Here is a 25,565-nt window from a genome sequence, read left to right as displayed (position 1 = left end):
ACAATCGAACCCTACCATCAGCTCTTATCAGCTGAAATCTCTGACCAGACAAGGATTTTCCAGTCGTCTAGGATCCAGTCGATATGGTCACAAGCCCAGGAGAGGTGCTGCAGGCGATGTACTGTAAGCAAAGGCACTCGCATGGGTCGTCTGCTGCCACAACCCAGTAATGCCAAATTACGCCGCAGTGCCCTAAGGGGTACGTCGTCGTGTATCCCACATTTATTTCGGCTGTTATTTCACGCAGTGTTGCTTGTCTGTTAGCACTGACTACGCAAACGCTGCTGCTCCCGGTTGTTAAGTGAAGGTCGTCGGCCACTGCGTTGTCCGTGGTGATAGGTAATACCTCAAATGTGGTATTCTCGACACGCTCTTGGAACTGTGGATATCGGAATATTGAATTCCCTAACGATTTCCAAAATGGAATATCCTGTGGTGTCACCGCCAGACACCACACTTGTTAGGTGGTAGCCTTTAAATCGGCCGCGGTCCATTAGTATATGTCGGACCCGCGTGTCGCCACTGTCAGTGATAGCAGACAGAGCGCCGCCACACGGCAGGTCTAGAGAGACTTCCTAGCACTCGCCCCAGTTGTACAGCCGACTTTGCTAGCGATGCTACACTGACAATTACGCTCTCATTTGCCGAGACGATAGTTAGCCTTCAGCTACGTCATTTGCTACGACCTAGCAAGGCGCCATTACCAGTTTATATTGAGATTGTTATTAATTTACCGTCAAGAGCGATGTACACCAATTATGGATTAAAGTTAAGTATTCCAGAAGTTATGTACTATTTTTGGCTACTATAATTCCTTGTCATTTTCCAGACCTCACGCCAGTCTGCGTGAGCTTAAACGCGTGCCTTTCGGCTTCCTCCAAACTCCGTAAATTGGCTCCTGCCAATTCACTACATATCCCATGCATCTAGCTAGCTCCAACTACTAATCCGCGTCCTAAGTCTTAATTCCCGTCGTGCGGCCAAACGTTGGAAACCTTTTCACAAGAATCACCCGATTACAAGTGACAGCTACGCCAATGCACTGCCCTTATACTTGTGCAAGTGATACTACCGCCACATGTATATGTGCATATCGCTATTCTATTACTTCTGTCACCTCAGGATAAAAAGCAACTGGTTGCGGCTAATTCATTGTAAATTACCTTCGATTTCAACAGTTTAATACGTCCACAAATGTTAATACGAGAAACAATAGAAAAAATACGGCACTGGTGTAGGTAACCCCAACAGACAAACAATTAGGAGAAAGCAGAATGAGATTTTCACTCTGCAGCAGAGTGTGCGCTGATACGAAACTTCCCTGATACGAAACTTCCCTGATACGAAACTTCCCTGATACGAAACTTCCCTGATACGAAACTTCCCTGATACGAAACTTCCCTGATACGAAACTTCCCTGATACGAAACTTCCCTGATACGAAACTTCCCTGATACGAAACTTCCCTGATACGAAACTTCCCTGATACGAAACTTCCCTGATACGAAACTTCCCTGATACGAAACTTCCCTGATACGAAACTTCCCTGATACGAAACTTCCCTGATACGAAACTTCCCTGATACGAAACTTCCTGGCAGATTAAAACTGTGTGCCGGACCGTGACTCGAACTCGGGACCTTTGCCTTTCGCAGGCAAGTGCTCTGCCATCTCAGCTACCCAAGCACGACTCACGACACGTCCTCACAGCTTCATTTCTGCCAGTATCTCGTCTCCTACTTTCCAAACATCATAGAAGCTCTTCAGAGAAATGTTGCTAATTTCTTCCGCGGGCCGGATTGAAACGGTTGGGTAATCATCCGACGTCCAGGTTCTGTAACGAGACGTCGTCAGTGTCCAACGCGTTGTTGCCAACTCGTGGTTTCGCCATCGTTCAGGCAGTTTCCATAGACACTCTTGACTGTAGCACGAGAACAGACGAACGGCTTCGCCTCTTTGAGATGCTAGTTCCCACGCGCCGGGTCACGACACTTGATCCTTTGTCAAAGTCGCTCACGTCAGTTGATTTTCCAATATGCGGTCTGTATCACTGCTATAATGGTTTCCCATTCACCTCTGCTCCGCTCGTATTTTCCTACGACAGCAAGCGCCCGCTACGTCACCAGAGACACTCAATTTCGCAATGGGTAGTGGTCGTAATGGATTGACACACCAGTGTGTTGTAACAAGCAAGCTGCTGATTGTGCTGCTAAGGGGATATACGGAATTTTTCATATGAATCACTAAGGTAACTTTCTCTTTTTTTTTTTTTTTTGAATCTGCTGGAATTCTCAGTTTCGCCTGATGTTTGCAGACAGCTCATTTAATAGCATTGGTACAGAAAACGTATCACTGCAAACCCGTGACGAGGACGAAGAAAGCTATGATGAAATTATTTTTAAGTCTTTCACCGAAATTTATATATTACAATAAAACAGTGCCAGGAAAGAACAGTTCCTTCTCTCTTGGTTTCGACTCATTTTAATGCCCCTGCTCTGGAAGAGGTATAGCACAGAGACAGACCAGCAGTCTGACCTCAGAAAGCGCAGAAACTGTCCTAATAAGCAGAGGGGTCGCCGCGCTTGTCAAAAGAAAGCTCTGGAAATTGTCTCTTGGGTTTCATGAGTCGACGGCAAACCGACCGGTGAGGGAATAGGAGGGAAGACAGATATTTTGTGCAAAGCGGCGTCATACAAGTCTATGACCCACAGCCTACATCCCACGGAGTACAGAGGGCACCCTGCCCAAAAAGGTATTGTTTGAAATTTGTGGTTGACGTTTTAAGGTTTCCAGTTTATTTTTTGTGTTTAAGGAACTGATGTGAGCTCTACATTTTTATTTGACGTGTCATACTTTACATCTGTACTCTGGATATTTTTCTGGATCTTTGTTCAAAAGTGAATACGGTACTTTCTGAGAAAGTTCTCTTGAATGCAATTTCTGAAACTGTTTCGGAGAAAACTTTGGTTACAAAAACTCCTGTTACAGGAATACCTTTTGTGGAAGCATTGTTCCAGACGAGCTTGCATCCGTCCTTCATTTACGGTAATCACGTTAAGAATGGTAGCAGAAGAAAGGTATAAAAATGGAAATGTCGTGTGGCTAGGGCCTCCCGTCGGGTAGACCGTTCGCCTGGTGCAGGTCTTTCGATTTGACGCCACTTCGGCGACCTGCGCGTCGATGGGTATGAAATGATGATGATTAGGACAACACAACACCCAGTCCCTGAGCGGAGAAAATTTCCGACCCAGCCGGGAATCGAACCCGGGCCCTTAGGATTGACAGTCTGTCACGCTGACCACTCAGCTACCCAAATGATTAACAGACCTGAATCATATGATACACGCAAAACGAAGTGTAGAAAAATAAGGAAACCGAAAATTTTTAGATGAATTTGAGTTAATTTTTGTAACTGAAGTGGAATTCTGTATTTGAAACTATGAGGACATGTGAGGAAACGCATAAATTGTCAGACCTAGGAAAAAGTGTAAATACTTTATTTACGTGAAACTCTTACTACGTTAACCGTTTTAAATCTATTCATGATAGAGATAAAAACAGAACTGTACAGAAGTCTAGTAAAACCCATTGCCTTTCATGTAAAAGGCGAAATGGGTCTCTAAAATTAAATACTATTATTTCATCAACAGCAAATTCTCCATTTCATATAAGATCGTTCTTATTGCATACCGTCGAGCTGGTGGTCTAAATGTAAACAGCGTGCCTGGAAACCGAGAAGTGGTGGGATCAAATCCCGGACCGGCCGGGTTAGGGATTTTCTTTGCCCTGGGACTCGGTGTTTTGTGTTATTATCATCATCATCATCATCATCATCATCCCTGACGGTGGATCGATCGGACTGTGTATAAAATTGAAGTGTGTAAAAATTTGGACTTTGCACGGGCGCTGATGACCGCATAGTTGTGCGCCCCACAAACCAACCACCACCACCACCGAATCCCGGAATTTTTGTGTGTGTTCTGAATCTAGTCTTCACCTCTCAACGATGTGAGGAGTCGCCAGTGACACTGTTGGGATTTCACTTTAAATCGTAGGTCTCCTTTCCTCTACTGGGATAGATTAGGGACACGCAAGTCGCCAAAGTGGCACTCAGTTCAAAGGCTTCCATCCTTCCGAAATTATTATTATTATTATTATTATTATTATTATTTCTCTCTTTCGTTAGACGTTATGTCTGGTCAAAAATGGAAAGTGAAGCGGACCTTGATCAAGCGTGACTTCCTTTTAACTGTACGGTATATGTTATATTGCATTTAGGAACTTTCGGGTGATTGAACATGTATCAATAATTACGGATTTCTGTAGTTGTTTATATAAGTTTGGATGCAGCTGTATTGCATTGATGTACTGGTGGATATTGTGTGGTATGACTCCTGTAGTTGATAGTATAATTGGTATAATGTCAACTTTATCCTGATGCCACATGTCCTTGATTTCCTCAGCCAGTTGATTGTATTTTTCAATTTTTTCTCCTGTTTTCTTTTGTATATTTGTTGTATTGGGTATGGATATTTCGATTAGTTGTGTTAATTTCTTCTTTTTATTGGTGAGTATGATGTCAGGATTGTTATGTGGCGTTGTTTTATCTGTTATAATGGTTCTGTTCCAGTATAATTTGTATTCATCATTCTCCAGCACATTTTGTGGTGCATACTTGTATGTGGGAACGTGTTGTTTTATAAGTTTATGTTGTAAGGCAAGCTGTTGATGTACACTCCTGGAAATTGAAATAAGAACACCGTGAATTCATTGTCCCAGGAAGGGGAAACTTTATTGACACATTCCTGGGGTCAGATACATCACATGATCACACTGACAGAACCACAGGCACATAGGCACAGGCAACAGAGCATGCACAATGTCGGCACTAGTACAGTGTATATCCACCTTTCGCAGCAATGCAGGCTGCTATTCTCCCATGGAGACGATCGTAGAGATGCTGGATGTAGTCCTGTGGAACGGCTTGCCATGCCATTTCCACCTGGCGCCTCAGTTGGACCAGCGTTCGTGCTGGACGTGCAGACCGCGTGAGACGACGCTTCATCCAGTCCCAAACATGCTCAATGGGGGACAGATCCGGAGATCTTGCTGGCCAGGGTAGTTGACGTACACCTTCTAGAGCACGTTGGGTGGCACGGGATACATGCGGACGTGCATTCTCCTGTTGGAACAGCAAGTTCCCTTGCCGGTCTAGGAATGGTAGAACGATGGGTTCGATGACGGTTTGGATGTACCGTGCACTATTCAGTGTCCCCTCGACGATCACCAGTGGTGTACGGCCAGTGTAGGAGATCGCTCCCCACACCATGATGCCGGGTGTTGGCCCTGCGTGCCTCGGTCGTATGCAGTCCTGATTGTGGCGCTCACCTGCACGGTGCCAAACACGCATACGACCATCATTGGCACCAAGGCAGAAGCGACTCTCATCGCTGAAGACGACACGTCTCCATTCGTCCCTCCGTTCACCCCTGTCGCGACACCACTGGAGGCGGCCTGCACGATGTTGGGGCGTGAGCGGAAGACGGCCTAACGGTGTGCGGGACCGTAGCCCAGCTTCATGGAGACGGTTGCGAATGGTCCTCGCCGATACCCCAGGAGCAACAGTGTCCCTAATTTGCTGGGAAGTGGCGGTGCGGTCCCCTACGGCACTGCGTAGGATCCTACGGTCTTGGCGTGCATCCGTGCGTCGCTGCGGTCCGGTCCCAGGTCGACGGGCACGTGCACCTTCCGCCGACCACTGGCGACAACATCGATGTACTATGGAGACCTCACGCCCTACGTGTTGAGCAATTCGGCGGTACGTCCACCCGGCCTCCCGCATGCCCACTATACGCCCTCGCTCAAAGTTCGTCAACTGCATATACGGTTCACGTCCACGCTGTCGCGGCATGCTACCAGTGTTAAAGACTGCGATGGAGCTCCGTATGCCACGGCAAACTGGTTGAGACTGACGGCGGCGGTGCACAAATGCTGCGCAGCTAGCGCCATTCGACGGCCAACACCGCGGTTCCTGGTGTGTCCGCTGTGCCGTGCGTGTGATCATTGCTTGTACAGCCCTCTCGCAGTGTCCGGAGCAAGTATGGTGGGTCTGACACACCGGTGTCAATGTGTTCTTTTTTCCATTTCCAGGAGTGTATTATTTTTGCTACATTGTCATGTCTTCTGGGGTATTCTGTATTTGCTAGTATTGTACACCCGCTTGTGATGTGATCTACTGTTTCTATTTGTTGTTTATGAAGTCTGCATTTATCTGTTGTGGTATTGGGATCTTTAATAATATGCTTACTGTAATATCTGGTGTTTATTGTTTGATCCTGTACTGCAATCATGAATCCTTCCGTCTCACTGTATATATTGCCTTTTCTTAGCCATGTGTTGGATGAGTCTTGATCGATGTGTGGCTGTGTTAGATGATACGGGTGATTGCCATGTAGTGTCTTCTTTTTCCAATTTACTTTTTTCGTATCTGTTGATGTTATGTGATCTAAAGGGTTGTAGAAGTGGTTATTAAATTGCAATGGTGTAGCCGATGTATTTATATGAGTGATTGCTTTGTGTATTTTGCTAGTTTCTGCTCGTTCTATAAAGAATTCTCTTAAATTGTCTACCTGTCCATAACGTAGATTTTTTATGTCGATAAATCCCCTTCCTCCTTCCTTTCTGCTTAATGTGAATCTTTCTGTTGCTTAATGTATGTGATGTATTCTATATTTGTGGCATTCTGATCGTGTAAGTGTATTGAGTGCTTCTAGGTCTGTGTTACTCCATTTCCCTACTCCAAATGAGTAGGTCAGTATTGGTATGGCATAAGTATTTATAGCTTTTGTCTTGTTTCTTGGTGTCAATTCTGTTTTCAGTACTTTTGGTAGCCTTTGTCTATATTTTTCTTTTAGTTCTTCTTTAATATTTGTATTATCTATTCCTATTTTTTTTCTGTATCCTAGATATCTATAGGCATCTGTTTTTTTCATCGCTTCTATGCAGTCGCTGTGGTTATCCAATATGTAATCTTCTTGTTAAGTGTGTTTTCCCTTGACTATGCTATTTTGCTTACATTTGTCTGTTCCAAAAGCCATATTTATATCATTGCTTAATACTTCTGTTATCTTCAGTAACTGGTTGAGTTGTTGATTTGTTGCTGCCAGTAGTTTTAGATCACCCATGTATAGCAAATGTGTGATTTTGTGTGGGTATGTTCCAGTAGTATTGTATCCATAATTTGTATTATTTAGCATGTTGGATAGTGGGTTCAGACCAAGGCAGAACCAGAAAGGACTTAATGAGTCTCCTTGGTATATTCCACGCTTAATCTGTATTGGCTGTGATGTGATATTATTTGAATTTGTTTGGATATTAAGTGTGGTTTTCCAATTTTTCAGTGCTATGTTTAGAAACTGTATCAATTTAGGATCTACTTTGTATATTTCCAATATTTGTAGTAACCATGAGTGGGGTACACTATCAAAAGCTTTTTGGTAATCAATGTATGCGTAGTGTAGCGACCTTTGTTTAGTTTTAGCTTGATATGTCACCTCTGCATCTATTATCAGTTGCTCTTTACATCCTCGTGCTCGTTTGCAACAGCCTTTTTGTTCTTCATTTATAATTTTGTTCTGTGTTGTATGTGTCATTAATTTCTGTGTAATGACTGAAGTTAATATTTTGTATATTGCTGGTAGCCATGTTATGGGGCGATATTTAGCTGGGTTTGCTGTGTCTGCTTGATATTTAGGTTTCAGATAAGTTATTCCATGTGTAAGTGTTTCAGGGAATGTGTATGGGTCTGCAATGTAACTGTTAAATAATTTAGTTAAATGTGAATGTGTTGAGGTGAACTTCTTTAGCCAGAAATTTGCTATTTTATCTTCTCCAGGGCCTTTCCAATTGTGAGTAGAATTAATTGCTCGGGTGACTTCATGTTGCAAAATTGTCACTTCAGGCATTTGTGGTATCATCTTGTATGCGTCTGTTTCTGCTTGTATCCACTGTGCATGCCTGTTATGCTGTACCGGATTTGACCATATGTTGCTTCAGAAGTGTTCCATGTCTGTTATGTTTGGTGGATTGTCTATTTTAATGTGTGTGTTATCTATTGTCTGGTAAAATTTCTTTTGGTTTGTGTTGAATGTTTGGTTTTGTTTCCTTCTATTTTCACTTTTTTTGTATCTTCTAAGTCGTTTGGCCAGTGCTTGTAATTTCAGCTTCTTTTCATCTAATTGCTCTATCGCTTCTTGCTGTGATATTTTACCTAACCTTTTTCGTTTTTTTTCTGATATTTCATTTCTTATAAATTGTGTTAGCTGTCCAATGCCTTTTATCAGTTTTTCTATTCTTATCAATAGCCTGTGTTGCCATGCTGGTTTTGTGAGCTTCTTCTGTGTGTTTGTTGGTTATGATCTATGCCTAGTGTGTATATTTAGTGTAGTGAGTGCTCCTACATACACCAATAGTTGTAACTCTTCCATAGTTGTATTTTCATTTATTTTGTTGTGTATGATTGTGTTGATAGTTGTTATTGTTGTTTCAATTTGTGGGTTATTTGGTGGTCTATGCAAGAATGGTCTAATGTCTGTATTTGTGTCTTTGTATTCTATATATGTCAACTGAAATTTTTCTTCTATATCTAACATGTGTGTCACTTCATGTTCTATTTGTGCTTGTTCTGGTGGCTGTCTTAAGATTTCGTTTTCCTCTGATTGTTTAATTGATGCGTGTTCTTTGTTTGTTTGCTCTGGGATGTTTGAGTCCATTACTGTATTTTCTTCTTCTTCTGATTGCACATTATTTTGTTCCAGTATTTGTTGTACTTGTTGTTTAATGTTTTCTAATTCTGACTGGGGTATCCTGTTTGTTATTTTTGATTATTACACGGATCTGATCAGCTAGTCGTTGTTCTGTTAAAAATTTTAATTCTGGGTATCTGGTAATAAATGTTGTGTATACTTGTGATCTGTATCCAGTTGTGTTGGTTCCTACGTATGTTGCTTGGTAATAACAGAATATGAGGTATCCGTTAACTTCATCTGACCATCTCATCCTCGCCTTTGTTTTCCTTCTAGAGTGGTTGCAGGAAGCATATCCTGCAAAACACCTCTATTTGGATTTAAATCATTTGCCGTGTGGCTAGCAGTGTCGTTACCATTGTGGACGGGTATAGGGTTCAAGCGTCGTCCCCGACCATGACAGCACTTGTCCGAGGCTTCATTAGTTCTGTCCTGAACCAAGTAATCACACTAAAAGGGGGGTTAGCCCTATTAGTGTTTTGATCTTTTCGTCGCCTTTTACGACTGGCAGAACATACCAGAGTCCTATTCTTTTCCTGGGCCTCCACGGGGTCTATTATTATTATTATTATTATTATTATTATTATTATTATTATTATTAAGGGGCAACAGTAACAGCAACAGAAGTACTGCCAGTATTAACTTTATTAGTTCACAGTAAGTATTATTTACTCAATTGTCCCACACACGTGGATAGGTTTAATACAATTTGTTATATTAAAAGTGTTATTTCTTATGTAACCATGATGCAAAAAAGTTACTACTGTATATGTCTTAACACTAATCCTGTGGTAGAGAAGGTCTGATGGCCCTAATCACATCACGTTAAATAAAATAAATAGTTTAACAATAATATGTGTAGCGGCTCTTATGATTGAGAAACTCTTTTGTGTGCCATATGATTAATAATAATATAGATGGGTCGGGAGACATCGACATGACAATCATATGACAAAAGAATAGCGTTTTTTGATTTACTTTTGGAAAAGCGTCACAATAAACGAGATTATTTGTCTTTATTTTTATTACATACCCATTGAGAAGGCGAACCAAGGACTGCGACTGTTTGAACTTTCTGCCAAAGTGCGCCTGAAAAAAAGAAAATATTGAATCTGTAAGGTCTTTATTATCTTTCATATACTATATCCAAGTACAGCAAAATCAATAACTATCACTTATAGAAACGTTGAAGGAGATTTATTCATATTTCAGAACCTCTATTTGGTGTAAATAACGGCAGATTGCTCGAAATGTAGAAAAATTTAAATTAATGCAGTTGAATAGGAAAAACAAAGCCGTAATTTTCGAGTACAGGATTGATAGTGTGTTGCTTGACACAGAGGCGTCGATTAGATATCCAGGTGTAACGTTGTAAAGCGATCTAAATGGAATGATCACTTAAGGGCGATAGTAAGGAAGGCCAATGGTCGGCTTCAGTTTATTGGGGGAATTTTAGAAAAGCGTACTTCGTCTATAAAGGAGGCCGCCTGCATAATACTTGTACGTCCAATTACCGACTGCTACTCGAGTGTTTGGGATCTCCACCAGCCGGCCGCTGTGGCCGAGCGGTTCTAGGCCCTTCAGTCCGCGGTCGCAGATTCGAATCCTGCCTCGGGCATGAATGTGTGTGATGTCCTTAGGTTAGTTAGGTTCAAGTAGTTCTAAGTTCTAGGGGACTGATGCCCGCAGCAGTTAAGTCCCATAGTGCTCAGAGCCATTTTTGAACCTGGGTCACGCCATAATCCAATATATTCATCAGCTAATACTCACTAACATAATTTGATAGCCACGCCAGGGAAATGAAACTACGACGACTCGAGACCAATGTTGCTGTTATTGTTGTCGTATGCCCGTCTAGTCTTAATACTCATCACGTGTCCGAAAGAACACACCTTAGGTGGCCTGCTAATCTGCGAATACTGTTGGTGAATAGTAAGTGATGAATGTTGTGGACTGTGGCGTAATGACGTAGACAGTGTGACGTATGGTGGTTTTGGTCGGTCCGGGGAGTGTTCGCAGATACCCGAACAGGTTAAGGCGACCGCTTACATAAACGGTAAATCCAGATTCGAGGCCCGGGTCCTGCACAAATTTTCTGTCACTAGCAGGTAGCACAGCTACAGCCAGTATAGCCGATGTCAAAGAATTCTCAATCGCCGAATAAATTTTGAACTACTTCGTACAACTGTGGATTGTCACCAAGGTCTGTTCCTTCAGACATGCAAATAAGTAGTACTGAGAAAATTTAGAGAAGAGGCATTTGCGGCTGACTGCAGGACCATTCTACTGCCGCCAACGTAAATTTCGATTTCGCGTTAAGGGCCACGAGGATAAGAGAAATTAGGAGTCGTACGGAGGCCTATAGACTGTCGTCTTTCCCTCGCTCCATTTGCGAGTGGAATAGGAAAGGAAATAACTAGTAGGGTACCATGGTACCCTCCGTCCTACACCGCATGACAACTTTGTGATAATCTGAGGTCGTGCTGAAAAGTAATGACTCCAAATTTTTTATGCGACAACTCTTAATCCTTTTCGAATAAAACAAACATTATTAATACGCTAAGTCACTATTCTTCAGTTCTTTCATCATACTAGATATTTCAGCAACTTCTGCAACTGCGTCATTCATGATTCAAATAATGAAAACTGCTACAGTTACTAATGTTTTAATGGTTATCACAAGGTGTTTCGATAATTTATTCTTTATTTTCAAGTGCATTTGTTTACATGAACATGTTTGGTGATGTTTACATGTGTGATTTTTTACTTCTCTCGCATCTTTTTGCGGTTAGACTGCATGAGAGGCAGAACATCCCACATGCAAACATCACCAAATATACTACTATAAACAAATGCGCAAACACTCGAAAATGAGAATAAATTCTCGAAACGCCTTGTGGTATGCCTCAGAACACAAGCAACTGGTGCAGTTTTCATTATCTACAATATTCTTCAAGTCTACATATTGATTTCTCTACATAGTCACTCTGGTGACTCACAGATTTGTCCCAATGAGACCAGTTTGTTGACACTGTCACTGTACAATGTTTGGCTCTGTTGACTGAGCCACAACCTCATCTATGCTTTAACAGCTTCATGACTAGCAAAAAGCAAAGTCCTCGAAGGTGTTCTTTAAGTTTTGGAAACAGATGAAAATCGGATAGGGCCACGTCGGGACTGTATGGGGAATGATCAATGTCAGTGAATCCAAGGCGTCGAATTGTTGCAGATGTCGCAGCGCTCGTGTGTGGGCTGGAATTATCTCGCTGAAGGAGAGTGCATGCTGCATGTGTGAAGGAACTCTTCAGTTTCGAAACTCTACTACAACACGCTGTTTCTCCCGCACCGGCACAGTTATATTACACACCGCCATGTTAAACGCTACAAATATGTAGACATGAAGTATGAAGATGTATAATGTTAATAACGTTTGACTTATTTAAAGAGATTTAAGAGTCTTCACATAAAAAAATTGGAAGCACTACTTTTCAGGATGCCCACGTATACAGACACAGAGATCAATTATTATTGATTTCTCCATCTTTAAGCTTATTGCAACAAGTTACAGATGCTATGCAAACAGACGATATATTGTATTCTTGGGTCTCGAGTAGATAGGCAAATAACTGACGTATATTATTGACATACAACATATCTAACATATTAAATCAGTTTAGGAAAAGAAGACTGTTTCTTATTCACAACAAAAATGAAACATCCAAACGGTTTATGTCGTGCTTAACATAGTTATACCATTACTTTTTCAAAAACTTGGATTCCATTGTCAAATGAATTTATGGGTTTTACGTTTCTTGAATAGTGAGAAAAAAACTAGTTGGACAAAGATTTTTGGTAAATGATTCTTCGCATCGGAAATTGAGAAAGTAACGTCCTCTATGGTGAGTGTTCATCGGAGGTGAGGGTATCATCTGGAGTGCCCCAGGGAAGTGTGGTAGGTCCGCTGTTGTTTTCTATCTACATAAATGATCTTTTGGGTAGGTTGGATAGCAATGTGCGGCTGTTTGCTGATGATGCTGTGGTGTACGGGAAGGTGTCGTCGTTGAGTGACAGGAGGATACAAGATGACTTGGACAGGATTTGTGATTGGTGTAAAGAATGGCAGCTAACTCTAAATATAGGTAAATGTAAATTAATGCAGATGAATAGGAAAAAGAATCCCGTAATGTTTGAATACTCCATTAGTAGTGTAGCGCTTGACACAGTCACGTCGATTAAATATTTGGGCGTAACATAGCAGTGCGATATGAAGTGGGACGAACATGTAATGGCTGTTGTGGGGAAAGCGGATAGTCGTCTTCGGTTCATTGGTAGAATTTTGGGAATATGTGTAGCATGGAGAGCTGCATCAAACCAGTCTCAGGACTGAAGACCACAACAACAACAACAACAACGTGGTTCATCTGTAAAGGAGACCGCTTATAAAACACTAATACGACCTATTCTTGAGTACTGCTCGGGCATTTGGGATCTCTATCAGGTCGGATTGAGGGAGGACATGGAAGCAATTCAGAGGCGGGCTGCTAGATTTGTTACTGGTAGGTTTGATCATCACGCGAGTGTTACGGAAATGCTTCAGGAACTCGGGTGGGAGTCTCTGGAGGAAAGGAGGCGTTCTTTTCGTCAATCGCTACTGAGGAAATTTAGAGAACCAGCATTTGAGGCTGACTGCAGTACAATTTTACTGCCGCCAACTTACATTTCGCGGAAAGACCACAAAGATGAGATGAGAGAGATTAGGGCTCGCACGGAGGCATATAGGCAGTCATTTTTCCCTCGTTCTGTTTGGGAGTGGAACAGGGAGAGAAGATGCTAGTTGTGGTACGAGGTACCCTCCGCCACGCACCGTATGGTGGATTGCGGAGTATGTATGTAGATGTAGATAATAATTCCACAGTATCTCCCATTAGATGATGCTTAATGGGCACAAGTTTGAACTAATGGCTAAACATTATTGGGTCCAATGAAATATTCTATACTTAATGATTGTAAGATTAATCATTATCACTCCAAACTGGAAGCAAATAATAAGCTAGTAAGCTTTCTAGCAGACGGTTCCTATTCTTTCAGGAGGTCTTTGCATCTTTTGGTAATCAAGGGCATAACTATTGAAGGAGACTTACGTTAATTTTTACTTGTATTATAAAAAATCTTATTTATCCGTGCATTTAAACGTGGAAGCTTCAAGGAAAAAAATCACTAATAATACAGTATTATTTTCCTAAATGGGGACCAACCCAGGAATCGATCCCTGAGAGAACAAGAAGCAAAACAGGTCTTATGTACATACGGCCGGAAATGATTTCCAAGGTAGGTACACCCACTTTAATGTGGAGATAAAAGATCTCCGACAGTGACCTAACGTATCAGCATCAGCCAGGTGGTCCAGCAGCGTGGGGAAGCCAGACGACCACGTGGAACATTCTCCGTACTTGACCCCACGACTTACAACGCTTGCAGGCCTTGTTAAGTTACGGAATTCCTCCGCAGCAACGGTTTTGTCGTTTGTTCGTCGCATAGACAATCACGGTGCTGGGATTTCTGTCACTCGCCTTATTCACAGTTTAAGCTGCCTTTGTGAGGAGGTGAAGTCGTCAATCTTCACAACACCCACCTACATGTACGTGGTAAGGTCGCAGCGAATCATCAGCACTGGTTCAGCCTCAGTGTTTGGGCGAGAATTATTGGCAACTACATCGTGGGACCAATCATCCTTTGACAACGACACGGAGACGAAGCATATCTGCACTTCCTGCGAGCGACGCTGCCTCCCTAGGTGGAAGACGTGCTTTCGGTAGTAGGAAAGGTGGGTTAAGCTGCCCTGTTTTGGAATAGCTAAGGCAATCTAAGTATACGGTTGGTTAAAAATAAGCTGAAAGCCCCCGAAAATGGCGTGTTAAAACCAAATACATTTTGGTTATATATAAATCTTTTATGGCTGAAGTTAGGAGGTTACATTTCATAATTTATGTCAAAGAAACCTGTTCATTTTTAGAGTGAAAGAATATTGTCTTAGTACAAAAAGTAATGTTGGGATATTCCAGTTAGAGTGCAATAATTATACACGTATAACTACGCTAAGACTATATTTGCAGTTTTCACATTTGTCCGTACTCGAGCCATGTTTCTCAGTCGCAGCATGCAGTTCATGTACCCAACGCAAACATCCTAAACACATTATCCGATCTTCTCCAGAATTATCTTCTTGGTATAGTGCAGAACAATAGATGCATCCCTCATCTGTACTCTCTTCATCATCTGTCGAGACAAGGGGAACAATACTTTCGGAATCCTCAGCAGACGACAACTCAAACGGCGATTTTCTTTGTCGCCTTCTCGTTTCCGCCACCTTTGTTGTTTTCTGGCTGGCCTTTGGGTTGGATGTTTTGATGTTTTCCCCTTTTGAAGATTCTCATAGTTCCTCTAAAACTGTCCTTTTGCATTTTAACTTGTCTTGGGCTGAACGCTCTTCCTAAAGCACATTATCTACCTATCCTAGAGTCCAGTTTCTCTTCCAAGTTTCCTGCTTTTACACGTAAGCTAAAAGTGCAGATTTTGGCACTTTAAACACTTTGGACACCTTTAAGAATTCCTTTTTTATTTCTAATGGCTTCCATTGCCTTACTCATATTTTCCTCTGCCTAACACTATACTTTCTTCTTCAGCCATCTCCTTAAAAAAAAAAAAAAATGAAAGCGAAATCAATAAAGGGGCGCATTTGTCAGATGGCCGACAATAGGCAGCCTAGCAGCATCCGAAATTAGGCACCTCTGCCACTTGACAAACAAGGCCGAACTTCCGAAACATGTAATGAATTACTGAATTTAAAAACTACTCACAAGTTTTATTAAATATGATATATCGCTAATAAATAAAATATCGAACTACTCACTACGCAGCTGTGAAGCTTACGCTGTGTCTACAAAATGTTAAATTGAAATGTTAGATATTACGAAAAAAAAATCAAGTGCGAGTACGGAAAGCGACTGATGCGCTCGGCAGTTAGCAGGTCACTAAAACAGCGGAAGCACAAGAATTTCGGCTAGTTTCCACATCGGCAGCACTGTCCAGGGAGAAAAATATCCATCTATCCGGAATTAGATCACCATCCGAAAATCGGGCACTTTACCCTAATGTGGTTACTTATATGATTGTGCTCCGGATCACTGCTCTCTCAAATGTAGAGCTGAAACACTAGTACAGACAGAAAATTCTCACTTGCCTGGTGTATTCTCATACATGCTTTCAATCAATGAAATCCATCTTCTCAAAGATATTTCACCTCCACGTCCAAGTGGTTGTACCTCCTTTGGAATCCATTTCCAACCTTATGTTCATCTGACCTTTACTTTATGTTTATCCTCTCAGGGATCGTTTCTTGTAGTTCATCGATCGACCATGAGATTATATAGCTCCGAAATTGATAAAATACTCTAGTTCTCCTCAACGCCTTCCCGTTGGGACGGCTCTGCTTTCGGGCCAACGCACGCCATTTCTTACGGTATAATGCTTCCTGTGGATTTAGGCTTCTTTACCTTAGATCTGTGTTCATAACGCCAAGCCACCGTAATTTACGTCTTCCACGTTGTCTACGGCCCTTGACAGATGAGTGACTGAATTGATAACAGAAGTCGGCAGTGTCCCTATGACGTGCCCATACCAACGAAGTCTCAATTCTTGCATCTCATCATTGATTTGGGTGACTAACTACTTGTCGGATCGTTCTGTTGTTGATGTGGTCGAGCAGGGAAATGCTTAATGATCTTCTCAGTGTCTGCATTTCCAAGAAATGTAGTGAGTGTTCATCACAGTCGGTTCCATATAATGCATCTGGCCTCACCATTGCGCAGTTTAACTTCGATTTTAGGTGGAGAGGCTTCTTATCACAAAGAACGCCAATGTTGTCTCTGAAACGCATCAATGTCGCTTTGTTTCTTGCTCGCATACCCACATTCACATTGCCGTTAGTCTGTAGTTGGTAAGAGCAGCTCACGTACTCTACATGTAAGCAGCAGATACGAAGATAACAAATTATTAAACACAAATAAACGTCCAAGAACTCCATTTGTCGATCGGATAACAGGCACAAGGTTTTTCAACAGTCTTTGTGACCTTTTAGTGTTTCTATAAACTGCTAAACTTTTGTCAAGAAAATATAACTTGGACCATTTAGAAATAATAGTTTCAGACCACAACGATTTTTACGGGAACGCCTTTTATGTCCAATAAATATGTAATACAAACACGACTGTTTAAGGGAAACGTTAACGTACGCCCACAAATATTGTTTTAGTTATCTCCAAAGATATTCGGTCTTATGTCTGCGTTTCCAGACATATATTTTAGAATATGACTAAGTAAAACAAAACTGTGTGTTATCTTCAGCCTAATGGCACACAAGTCACAGGATGGCATACAGGGATATACGCAGAGTAAGACATCGATATATCTAGTTCAAAATGGCAAAAAAGTCCGCTTTATTTCATACGCTTTATACCGTTTCTGGAATTTTTTTCAAGTTGAAGGAGGTCTATTGCAGCAGGAGAGTAATGTGATTTGATAAAACAACCCTATTTATCTGATTACCTACTATGTTGTTGTTGTTGTTGTTGTTGTGGTCTTCAGTCCTGAGACTGGTTTGATGCAGATCTCCATGCTACTCTATCCTGTGCAAGCTGCTTCATCTCCCAGTACGTACTGCAGCATACAGCCTTCTGAATCTGCTTATTGTATTCATCTCTTGGTCTCCCTCTACGATTTTTACACTCCACGCTGCCCTCCAATACTAAATTGGTGATCCCTTGATGCCTCAGAACATGTCCTACCAACCGATCCCTTCTTCTACTCAAGCTGTGCCACAAATTTCTCTTCTCTCCAATTCTATTCAATATCTCCTCATTAGTTATGTGATCTGCCCATCTAATCTTCAGCATTCTTCTGTAGCACCACGTTTCGAAAGCTTCTGTTCTCTTCTTGTCTAAACTATTTATCGTCCATGTTTCACTTCCATACATGGCTACACTCCATACAAATACTTTCAGAAACGACTTCCTGACAAATCTATACTCGATGTTAACAAATTTCTCTTCAGAAACGCTTACCTTGCATTGCCAGTCTACATTTTATATCCTCTCTTCTTCGACTATCATAAGTTATTTTGCTCCCCAAACAGCAAAGCTCCTTTACTACTTGAAGTGTCTCATATCCTAATCTAATTCCCTCAACATCATCACCTGAATTAGTCACTCCATTATCCTCGTTTTGCTTTTGTTGAGGTTCATCTTATATTCTCCTTTCAAGACAATGTCCATTCCGTTCATCTGCTCTTCCAAGTCCTTTGCTGTCTCTGACAGAATTACAATGTCATCGGCGAACCTCAAAGTTGTTATTTCTTCTCCATGGATTTTAATTCCTACTCCAAATTTTTCTTTTGTTTCCTTTACTGCTTGCTCAATATATAGATTGAATAACGTCGTGGATAGGCTACAACCCTGTCTCACTCTCTTCCCAGCCACTCCTTCCCTTTCATGCCCCTTTACTCTCATAACTGCCTTCTGATTTCTGTACAAATTGTAAATAGCCTTTCGTGTCCTGTACTTTATCCCTGCCACCTTTAGAATTTGAAAGAGAGTATTCCAGTCAACATTGTCAAAAGCTTTCTCTAAGTCTACAAATGCTAGAAACGTAGGTTTGCCTTTCCTTAATCTTTCTTCTAAGATAAGTCTTAGGGTCAGTAAAGCCTCACGTGTTCCAACATTTCTACGGAATCCAAACTGATCTTCCCCGAGGTCGGCTTCTACCAGTTTTTCCATTCGTCTGTAATGAATTCGCGTTAGTATTTTGCAGCCGTTACTTATTAAACTGACAGTTCGGTAATTTTCACACCTGTCAACATCTGCTTTCTTTGGGATTGGAATTACTATATTCTTCTTGAAGTCTGAGGGTATGTCGCCTGTCTCATACATTTTGCTCAGCAGATGGTAGAGTTTTGTCAGGGCTGGCTCTCCCAAGGCTATCACTACCTACCATATCACCTTACAGATTTAACAAAAAGCGCTGTTAAAAAGTGTCACGGCAATGGTATGTCCATTTCCAATGGGGTCGGCAACGAGATTTATGTATTTTATTACTTTCATCCGTGGCGATTTCGTTGCAGAATTAATCCTTACTTGGCTAGCTTCGTCGTGTCGGGCGTTGAAGCTGCATTACGTGTACACTTTGTTTTTATGTAATACACTTTTTACAGGTCATACTGACTCCTATTCTACCGCTCACCGTGACTAATTTTTTTAATGCTTGTCTCTCGTCTCGAAGGCAAGGTTGACCGCCCACCAGACAGTATGGAGACGAACTCCGTGCAGACGGCACCACTCCTGCGGCGTCGCCCGCGCTGATATTTACGTGGACCCACCCTTCGTGCGACCAGCAGGCAATGCCGTCAACAACCATAAGGCTGGCTGGGACATTACGCTGTATTACACAGCTGCAATACGCCGCGACGAATGCCGGACTGTTACGACCGCGGACATTTGCGGTAGCCTGGGTGTGCCGGACACTTGCGGTCTCCCCCTCCGCCACGTAGTTCGAGCAGCGGTCCATCAGGCAAGGGAGGCCCTTCCTCGTACTCCTCGTGTCTCTTTCAAGCCAGCGTCTCCGCATTACCGACAGAGGTGGTGCAGTGGTCAGCACAGTGGACTCGCATTCGGGAGGACGGTGGTTCAAACCCCGATCCGGCCATCTTGATTTACGTTTTCCGTGATTTCCATAAATCGTTTCAGGCAAAGGCCGGGGTAGTTCCTTTTAAAGGGCCCGGCCGACTTCCTTCCCCATCCTTCCGCAATCCGATGTAACCGATGACCTCGCTGTTTGGTCCCCTCCTCCAACCGTCTCCGCATCTTACCCGACACAGTCAGTACATAAGGATCATCCTCCTTCGACATCTTGGCTTCTTGAAATCACGTTGCCAAATGAAAATACTGTTATAATTATTGACGCCGCCCACTTACATGAAGGATTTTAGATACAGTAGTTGCATCTAATACCAACATATTTCCAGCTAGCGTTCCATTGTACAGTAACGTAGAACTTCTTTTCAATATCCGGAAATCGAAATATTTAAATCTTTCGGAAAACGAAAGTAATATCATAGACTATGTTAAAATATAATAAGTTCTTCCAAGCATAAATATAGCCCCATCCTCCCACAGCCCATTGCCATGGGAGGAACAGGAAACGAACTGTTTAAAGGAATGTGAATATTCGCTGATCATTTTGAACGCGTTTGTGACTGTTTTAATGACAATTCTTTCTACATGAATTTAATAATATAATCTCACACGACTCGTTTGAATTCATGTGGAAAGAAGAATTTGCTGGTTGTGACGTCACTAACAAGGGACCCCCCCTTCAGTGCGAGGTCGCAAGTTCAAACCTTACTAAGGCTCATTTGAAAGTGTTATGTTAAGAATTATGAAAAGAGAAATTATAGCTGCTAACGACTCCTCATGTGCATCAGGAGGGCGAGAGAAAATGAGTGTCCGCAAGGTGCAAAGATCGACCTACTATGGGACGCATGTGTTATACGTGACAAATGGACATCGTCGAGATTCAGGAACTGTTCAAAACAAACCATTAACTTGCACCATGCGCACCAAATAAAAAATTACGCGCCTCAGTGATCACAAAGCTTTGCACCATCAAAAACTCCAACCGTGCAGTACGTTCAGCTAGATATCCACTCTTCAAAAATAGGATCATACTGCTGTCACGGGGTGATGAGAGCTGATGGAATGTGATGACATGCAACTGAACACCAAACAGTTTATCGTGGAGCTTATCGTATAACTGGCTATCCTTTAAGGCTTAGCTGCAGATAGTGCGACAATATGTTTTATAGGCAGGAAAAAAAAACATCCAGAGGCTGAATCTTTCCAATGTTTCCCGGAGGTATGAATTGCAATTTGACAGTTTTCAGGGAGCTCTGAAGGAGTGTGGTTTTTATACGCAGACCAGGAATGAAGCAAAAGCAAGTTATCTTGACCAGCTATTGGCAAAAAGCAGTGCTCATACCACAACTGTACTTATCTTACGCCTATTTTCCCACTCTTGCTCACAGTGGCGCAAATATTCCGTACTGCCCTTGCAAGATCACGCACACGAGAAAGAATCGTTGGGGACAGAGCACCTCCAGCTTCTCGCAGCACAGTAAATAACTTTCTAGCCAATTTATCACCAAGATAGGCGGAATAATTGTATACAGATGTGTTAAGGCGTTAATGTTAGTTGATGTTGTATTACTCTCTTGGTACCTCTAATTTCCGGTGTTCCTATCAAATGAATTTCCTCCGCAAATCCCGAATGGTAGGAGATGAAAACAAATTCCTGAATGGACAGTGGGATAATTTTGTTTATGTAATCTACAAATTTTCGAGCCGATTCAGCAGTTCGCCAAGTTGACGTTTTGTTTGAAATTTCGTTATTTCGTGTCTTCCAGTTCTGTAGCACTGTTTGAAGTCACGCAACCATCCACTGTTTCCCTTGAAATCACTGAAATCTCTGTCGCGTGGACTTTGATGTGCATAAGTAGTAGGTCACTGCCGCGCACATCCTGTAAATCGTATCGAGCTTCCTTGAAACATGCGAACACTACTGTTTGTAACCAGTGAGCCCCGAAGTCCCTTGAATATCCGTAGTTTTCATTATTTACTACACTGTTATATTGCTGCGGACTTATTCGAATTCTGTTCTTTTTTGTTTTCGTTTTTTTGTTTTTGCTAAGCAGCGGATAGTTTTCCACGTACGTAATTAAGTATAATACCCGCTCCTTGGACAACGATTGTCCCTTACTGCGTTTCACTGGAGACGAGATTTGAGATTCCCTGTCCAACAGGGATGATTAACTACATGGCTCGAGATCTGTTTTAATGTCACTTTCGCTTGTTAATCACGTATCGTCGTCATTGTACTCGTCATGTACCTTGTCCGCATAGTCGAGGGTATAATACGACAGCACACATTCCACTGACTCATTTTGCAGAAACCCTAACATTTCATCGGCCTCTTCTTTTCACTCTGCGAAATGTCAACTTTAGCAACTGTTTTTCTAGATATAATGCAAAATTTGCTATCTTTATCGTTGCCATTGCTCTGCTTATAGTCAACGCCACTAGCACTGTAGTACTGTCGTGATTTACTCGTCGACTAAGCAGTTCAACTACACTTCGTAGCGTCATGCTGTGCTCACCATTGGATACTTCCTGTCCCAACCTCCTGTTACCATTAGCAGCAAATATTGTGGTTGATTAGTAGACAATATGTGGGGCTTTTTTTTTTGTAGGGTTTAAGGGCGCTCAACTGCTGAGGTCATTAGCGCCCAGTCACTGGTGTTAGAGCACATGTAATCTGCTAAAACTCAAGGGGATGGGGGGACACCAGAAGGACCTGACAAAGATGCAGATAAAATAAGTAAAAAGGTTAAATGTCTTTGGACAAGCCAGTTAAAGTTATAAAACGCAGAATACGAGCAGCTGCTCGAGCGTCATCAGCTAAAACATCCGGTAAAGTAGATGGCAGGGACAGGACAACACGAAATTGACTAAAACGGGGACACGACAATAAAACATGGCGCACTGTTAATGCCTGACCACAAGGGCACTGCGGGGCTGGGTCACCGGAGAGCAGGTAGCGGTGGCTAAACCGGCAATGCCCAATCCGCAACCTGGTCAGAAGGACCTCCTCTCGCCGAGATGGTCGGGAGGAGGTTGTCCAAGCAGTTGGGAGCGGTTTAACTGCCCGGAGCTTGTTTCCTTGGAGGGATGACCAAGCATCCCACCACAACGACACAAGCCTCTTACAAACAGCCCCACGAACGTCAGATGACGGGACACAATGGGAGGCTGGCCGAGGCAGGAGGACTGCAGCCTTGGCTGCGGCATCCGCAGCCTCATTCCCAGGCACTCCTACATGTCCGGGAACCCACAGAAAGCTGACAGGAGAACCATTATCAGCGAAAGAATGGAGGGACTGCTGTATCCGTTGAATCAAGGGATGGACCGGATAGGGAGCTCCAAGGCTCTGAAGAGCACTGAGTGAGTCAGAGCAGAGTACATACGATGAATGGCGGTGGCGGCGGGCATACTGAACGGCCTGATGGAGAGCAAAAAGCTCGGCCGTAAAGCTCGAACATTGGTCGAGGAGCCGGTATTTAAAGGTGGCGGCCCCGACGACAAAGGCACAGCCGACACCATCGTCAGTTTTGGAGCCATTGGTTTAAATAAAGGTGTGACCGGCAAGTCGAGCACGAAGTTCGACAAACCGTGAGCAATACACTGCAGCCGGAGTACCCTCCTTCAGGAGTGAGCTGAGGTCGAGATAAATATGAACCGGAGCCTGGAGCCAAGGTGGTGTCGGGCTCTCACCCTCTCTGAAGGTGGTAGGGAGGGCAAAATCCAATTGTCGAAGCAGGCGACGGAAGCGGACTCTGGGGGGCAGCAGGGCAGACACATACAACCCGTACTGACGGTCGAGAGAATCGGCGAAGAAGGTCTTGTAAGAGGGGTGATCGGGCATAGACAACAGCCGGCAGGCATACCGACACAGCAGTATGTCGCGCCGGTAGGTCAATGGTAACTCGGCAGCTTCAGCATAAAGACTCTCGACAGGACTAGTGTAGAAGGCTCCGGTCGCAAGACGTATCCCCCGATGGTGGATGGAGTTGAGCCGGCGTAAGAGGGATGGCCGAGCGGACGAGTAGACGAAGCTCCCATAATCCAGTTTCGATCGGACTATGGACCGATACAAGCGAAGCAGGACAGTGCGATCCGCTCCCCAAGATGAACCGCTAAGAACTCTGAGGACATTAAGGGAACGTGTACAACGGGCCGCCAAATAAGAGACATGTGGAGACCAACAAAGTTTCCTGTCCAATGTGAGCCCTAGAAACTTAGTTGTGTCCACGAATGGGAGAACAACGGGACCGAGATGTAAGGATGGCGGAAGGAACGCTTTATATCGCCAAAAGTTGATACAAACCGTCTTCTCTTCAGAGAACCGGAAGCCATTTGCCACGCTCCATGAGTAGAGGCTGTCGAGACGACGCTGAAGGCAGCGCTCCAGGAGGCATGTTCTCTGGGCACTGCAGTAGATCGCGAAGTCATCGACAAAGAGAGAGCCTGAGACATTAGGTGGAATGCAATCCATAATTGGATTGATCGCGATGGCAAAAAGGGCTACGCTCAAGACGGAGCCCTGAGGCACGCCGTTCTCCTGGAGGAAGACGTCGGACAATACGGAACCCACACGTACCCTAAACTTTCGATCCGTTAAAAAGGAATCAATAAAAAGGGGCAGGCGACCGCGTAGGCCCCACCTGTGCATAGTGCGGAGGATACCTCCTCTCCAACAGGTATCATAAGCCTTCTCCAAGTCGAAGAACACGGCTACCGTTTGGCGCCTTCGCAAAAAGTTGTTCATGATGAATGTCGACAAGGTCACAAGGTGGTCAACAGCGGAGCGGCGGCGACGAAAGCCGCATTGGACATTAGTAAGTAGTCGTCGAGATTCAAGAATCCAGACTAACCGAGCATTAACCATGCGCTCCATCACCTTACAGACACAGCTTGTAAGAGAAATGGGGCGGTAACTAGAAGGAAGGTGTCTATCCTTCCCGGGTTTGGGTATAGGAACAACGGCGTCACGCCAACACATGGGGACTTGACCTTCGGTCCAGACGCGATTGTAGGTACGAAGAAGGAAGCTTTTGCCCGCCGGAGAAAGGTGTGCCAGCATCTGAACGTGAATGGCGTCTGGCCCCGGAGCAGAGGACCGGGACAGTGCAAGCGCACGTTCGAGTTCTCGCATAGTAAAGGGGGCATTATAAGTTTCCAGATTCAGCGAGTGGAAGGAAGGTCGCCGAGCCTCTTCTGCCTCTTTCCTGGGAATGAAGGCAGGATGGTAATGGGCGGAGCTTGAAACCTCCGCGAAAAAGCGGCCAAAGGCGTTGGAGACAGCCACAGGATCAACAAGGACCTCATTACCTGAGGTCAGGCCAGGTACTGAGGAGTGGGCCTTAATGCCCGACAACCGGCGCAGGCTACCCCAAACGATGGAAGAGGGAGTAAAACTGTTAAAGGAGCTGGTGAAGGAGGCCCAACAAGCTTTTTTGCTGTCTTTCATGACTCTACAGCATTGCGCTCGGAGTCGTTTGTATTCGATACAATTCGCCAACGTAGGATGGCGGCGAAAGGTGCGTAAAGCACGTCGTCGAGCACGGATAGCGTCCCTACAAGCCTCGTTCCACCAGGGGACGGAAACGCGACGTGAAGAAGAAGTAGTACGAGGAATGGAACGTTCGGCAGCATTGATGATAACAGCCGTGAGGTATTCGACCTGACTGTCACAACTGGGAAAATCGTGGTCCGGAAAGGTCGCCAGGGAGGAGTAAAGTCCCCAGTCAGCTTTCAGTATGTTCCAGCTCGAAGGACGTGGGGATGGGGTGTGGTGCAGGAGACGAACGACACAGGGGAAGTGGTCGCTCGAATAGGTGTCGGAAAGGACATACCACTCGAACCGACGGGCAAGAGTGGTAGAACAGATCGAGAGGTCCAAGTGGGAGTAGGTATGAGTAGAGTCCGAGAGGAAAGTCGGGGCGCTGGGATTGAGGCAGACAAGATTGAGATGGTTGAAGACATCCGCCAAGAGTGAGCCTCTTTGACAGGATGCTGGAGAGCCCCAAAGGGGATGATGGG

General features: G+C 43.6%; 1 protein-coding gene across 6 annotated transcripts in view; it reads right to left on the bottom strand.

Moving 5' to 3' along the window:
- Nucleotides 1-25,565, bottom strand: part of LOC126474018 (putative mediator of RNA polymerase II transcription subunit 12) — a 951,360-nt gene that overhangs the window by 425,282 nt on the left and 500,513 nt on the right. For all 6 annotated transcript variants that reach the window (XM_050101418.1, XM_050101421.1, XM_050101420.1 and 3 more), the window contains one exon: nucleotides 9,836-9,891. In XM_050101418.1, the coding sequence (XP_049957375.1) occupies nucleotides 9,836-9,839 (4 nt within the window). In that variant the 5' untranslated portion in view covers nucleotides 9,840-9,891. The remainder of the gene's footprint in view (nucleotides 1-9,835; nucleotides 9,892-25,565) is intronic.

This window comes from Schistocerca serialis, chromosome 4 (genome assembly GCF_023864345.2).
Source record: "Schistocerca serialis cubense isolate TAMUIC-IGC-003099 chromosome 4, iqSchSeri2.2, whole genome shotgun sequence".
NCBI classification, from domain to species: domain Eukaryota; kingdom Metazoa; phylum Arthropoda; class Insecta; order Orthoptera; family Acrididae; genus Schistocerca; species Schistocerca serialis.
Note: the sequence above shows the minus strand (reverse complement) of the source record. Positions and strands in the feature narration are given on the sequence as shown.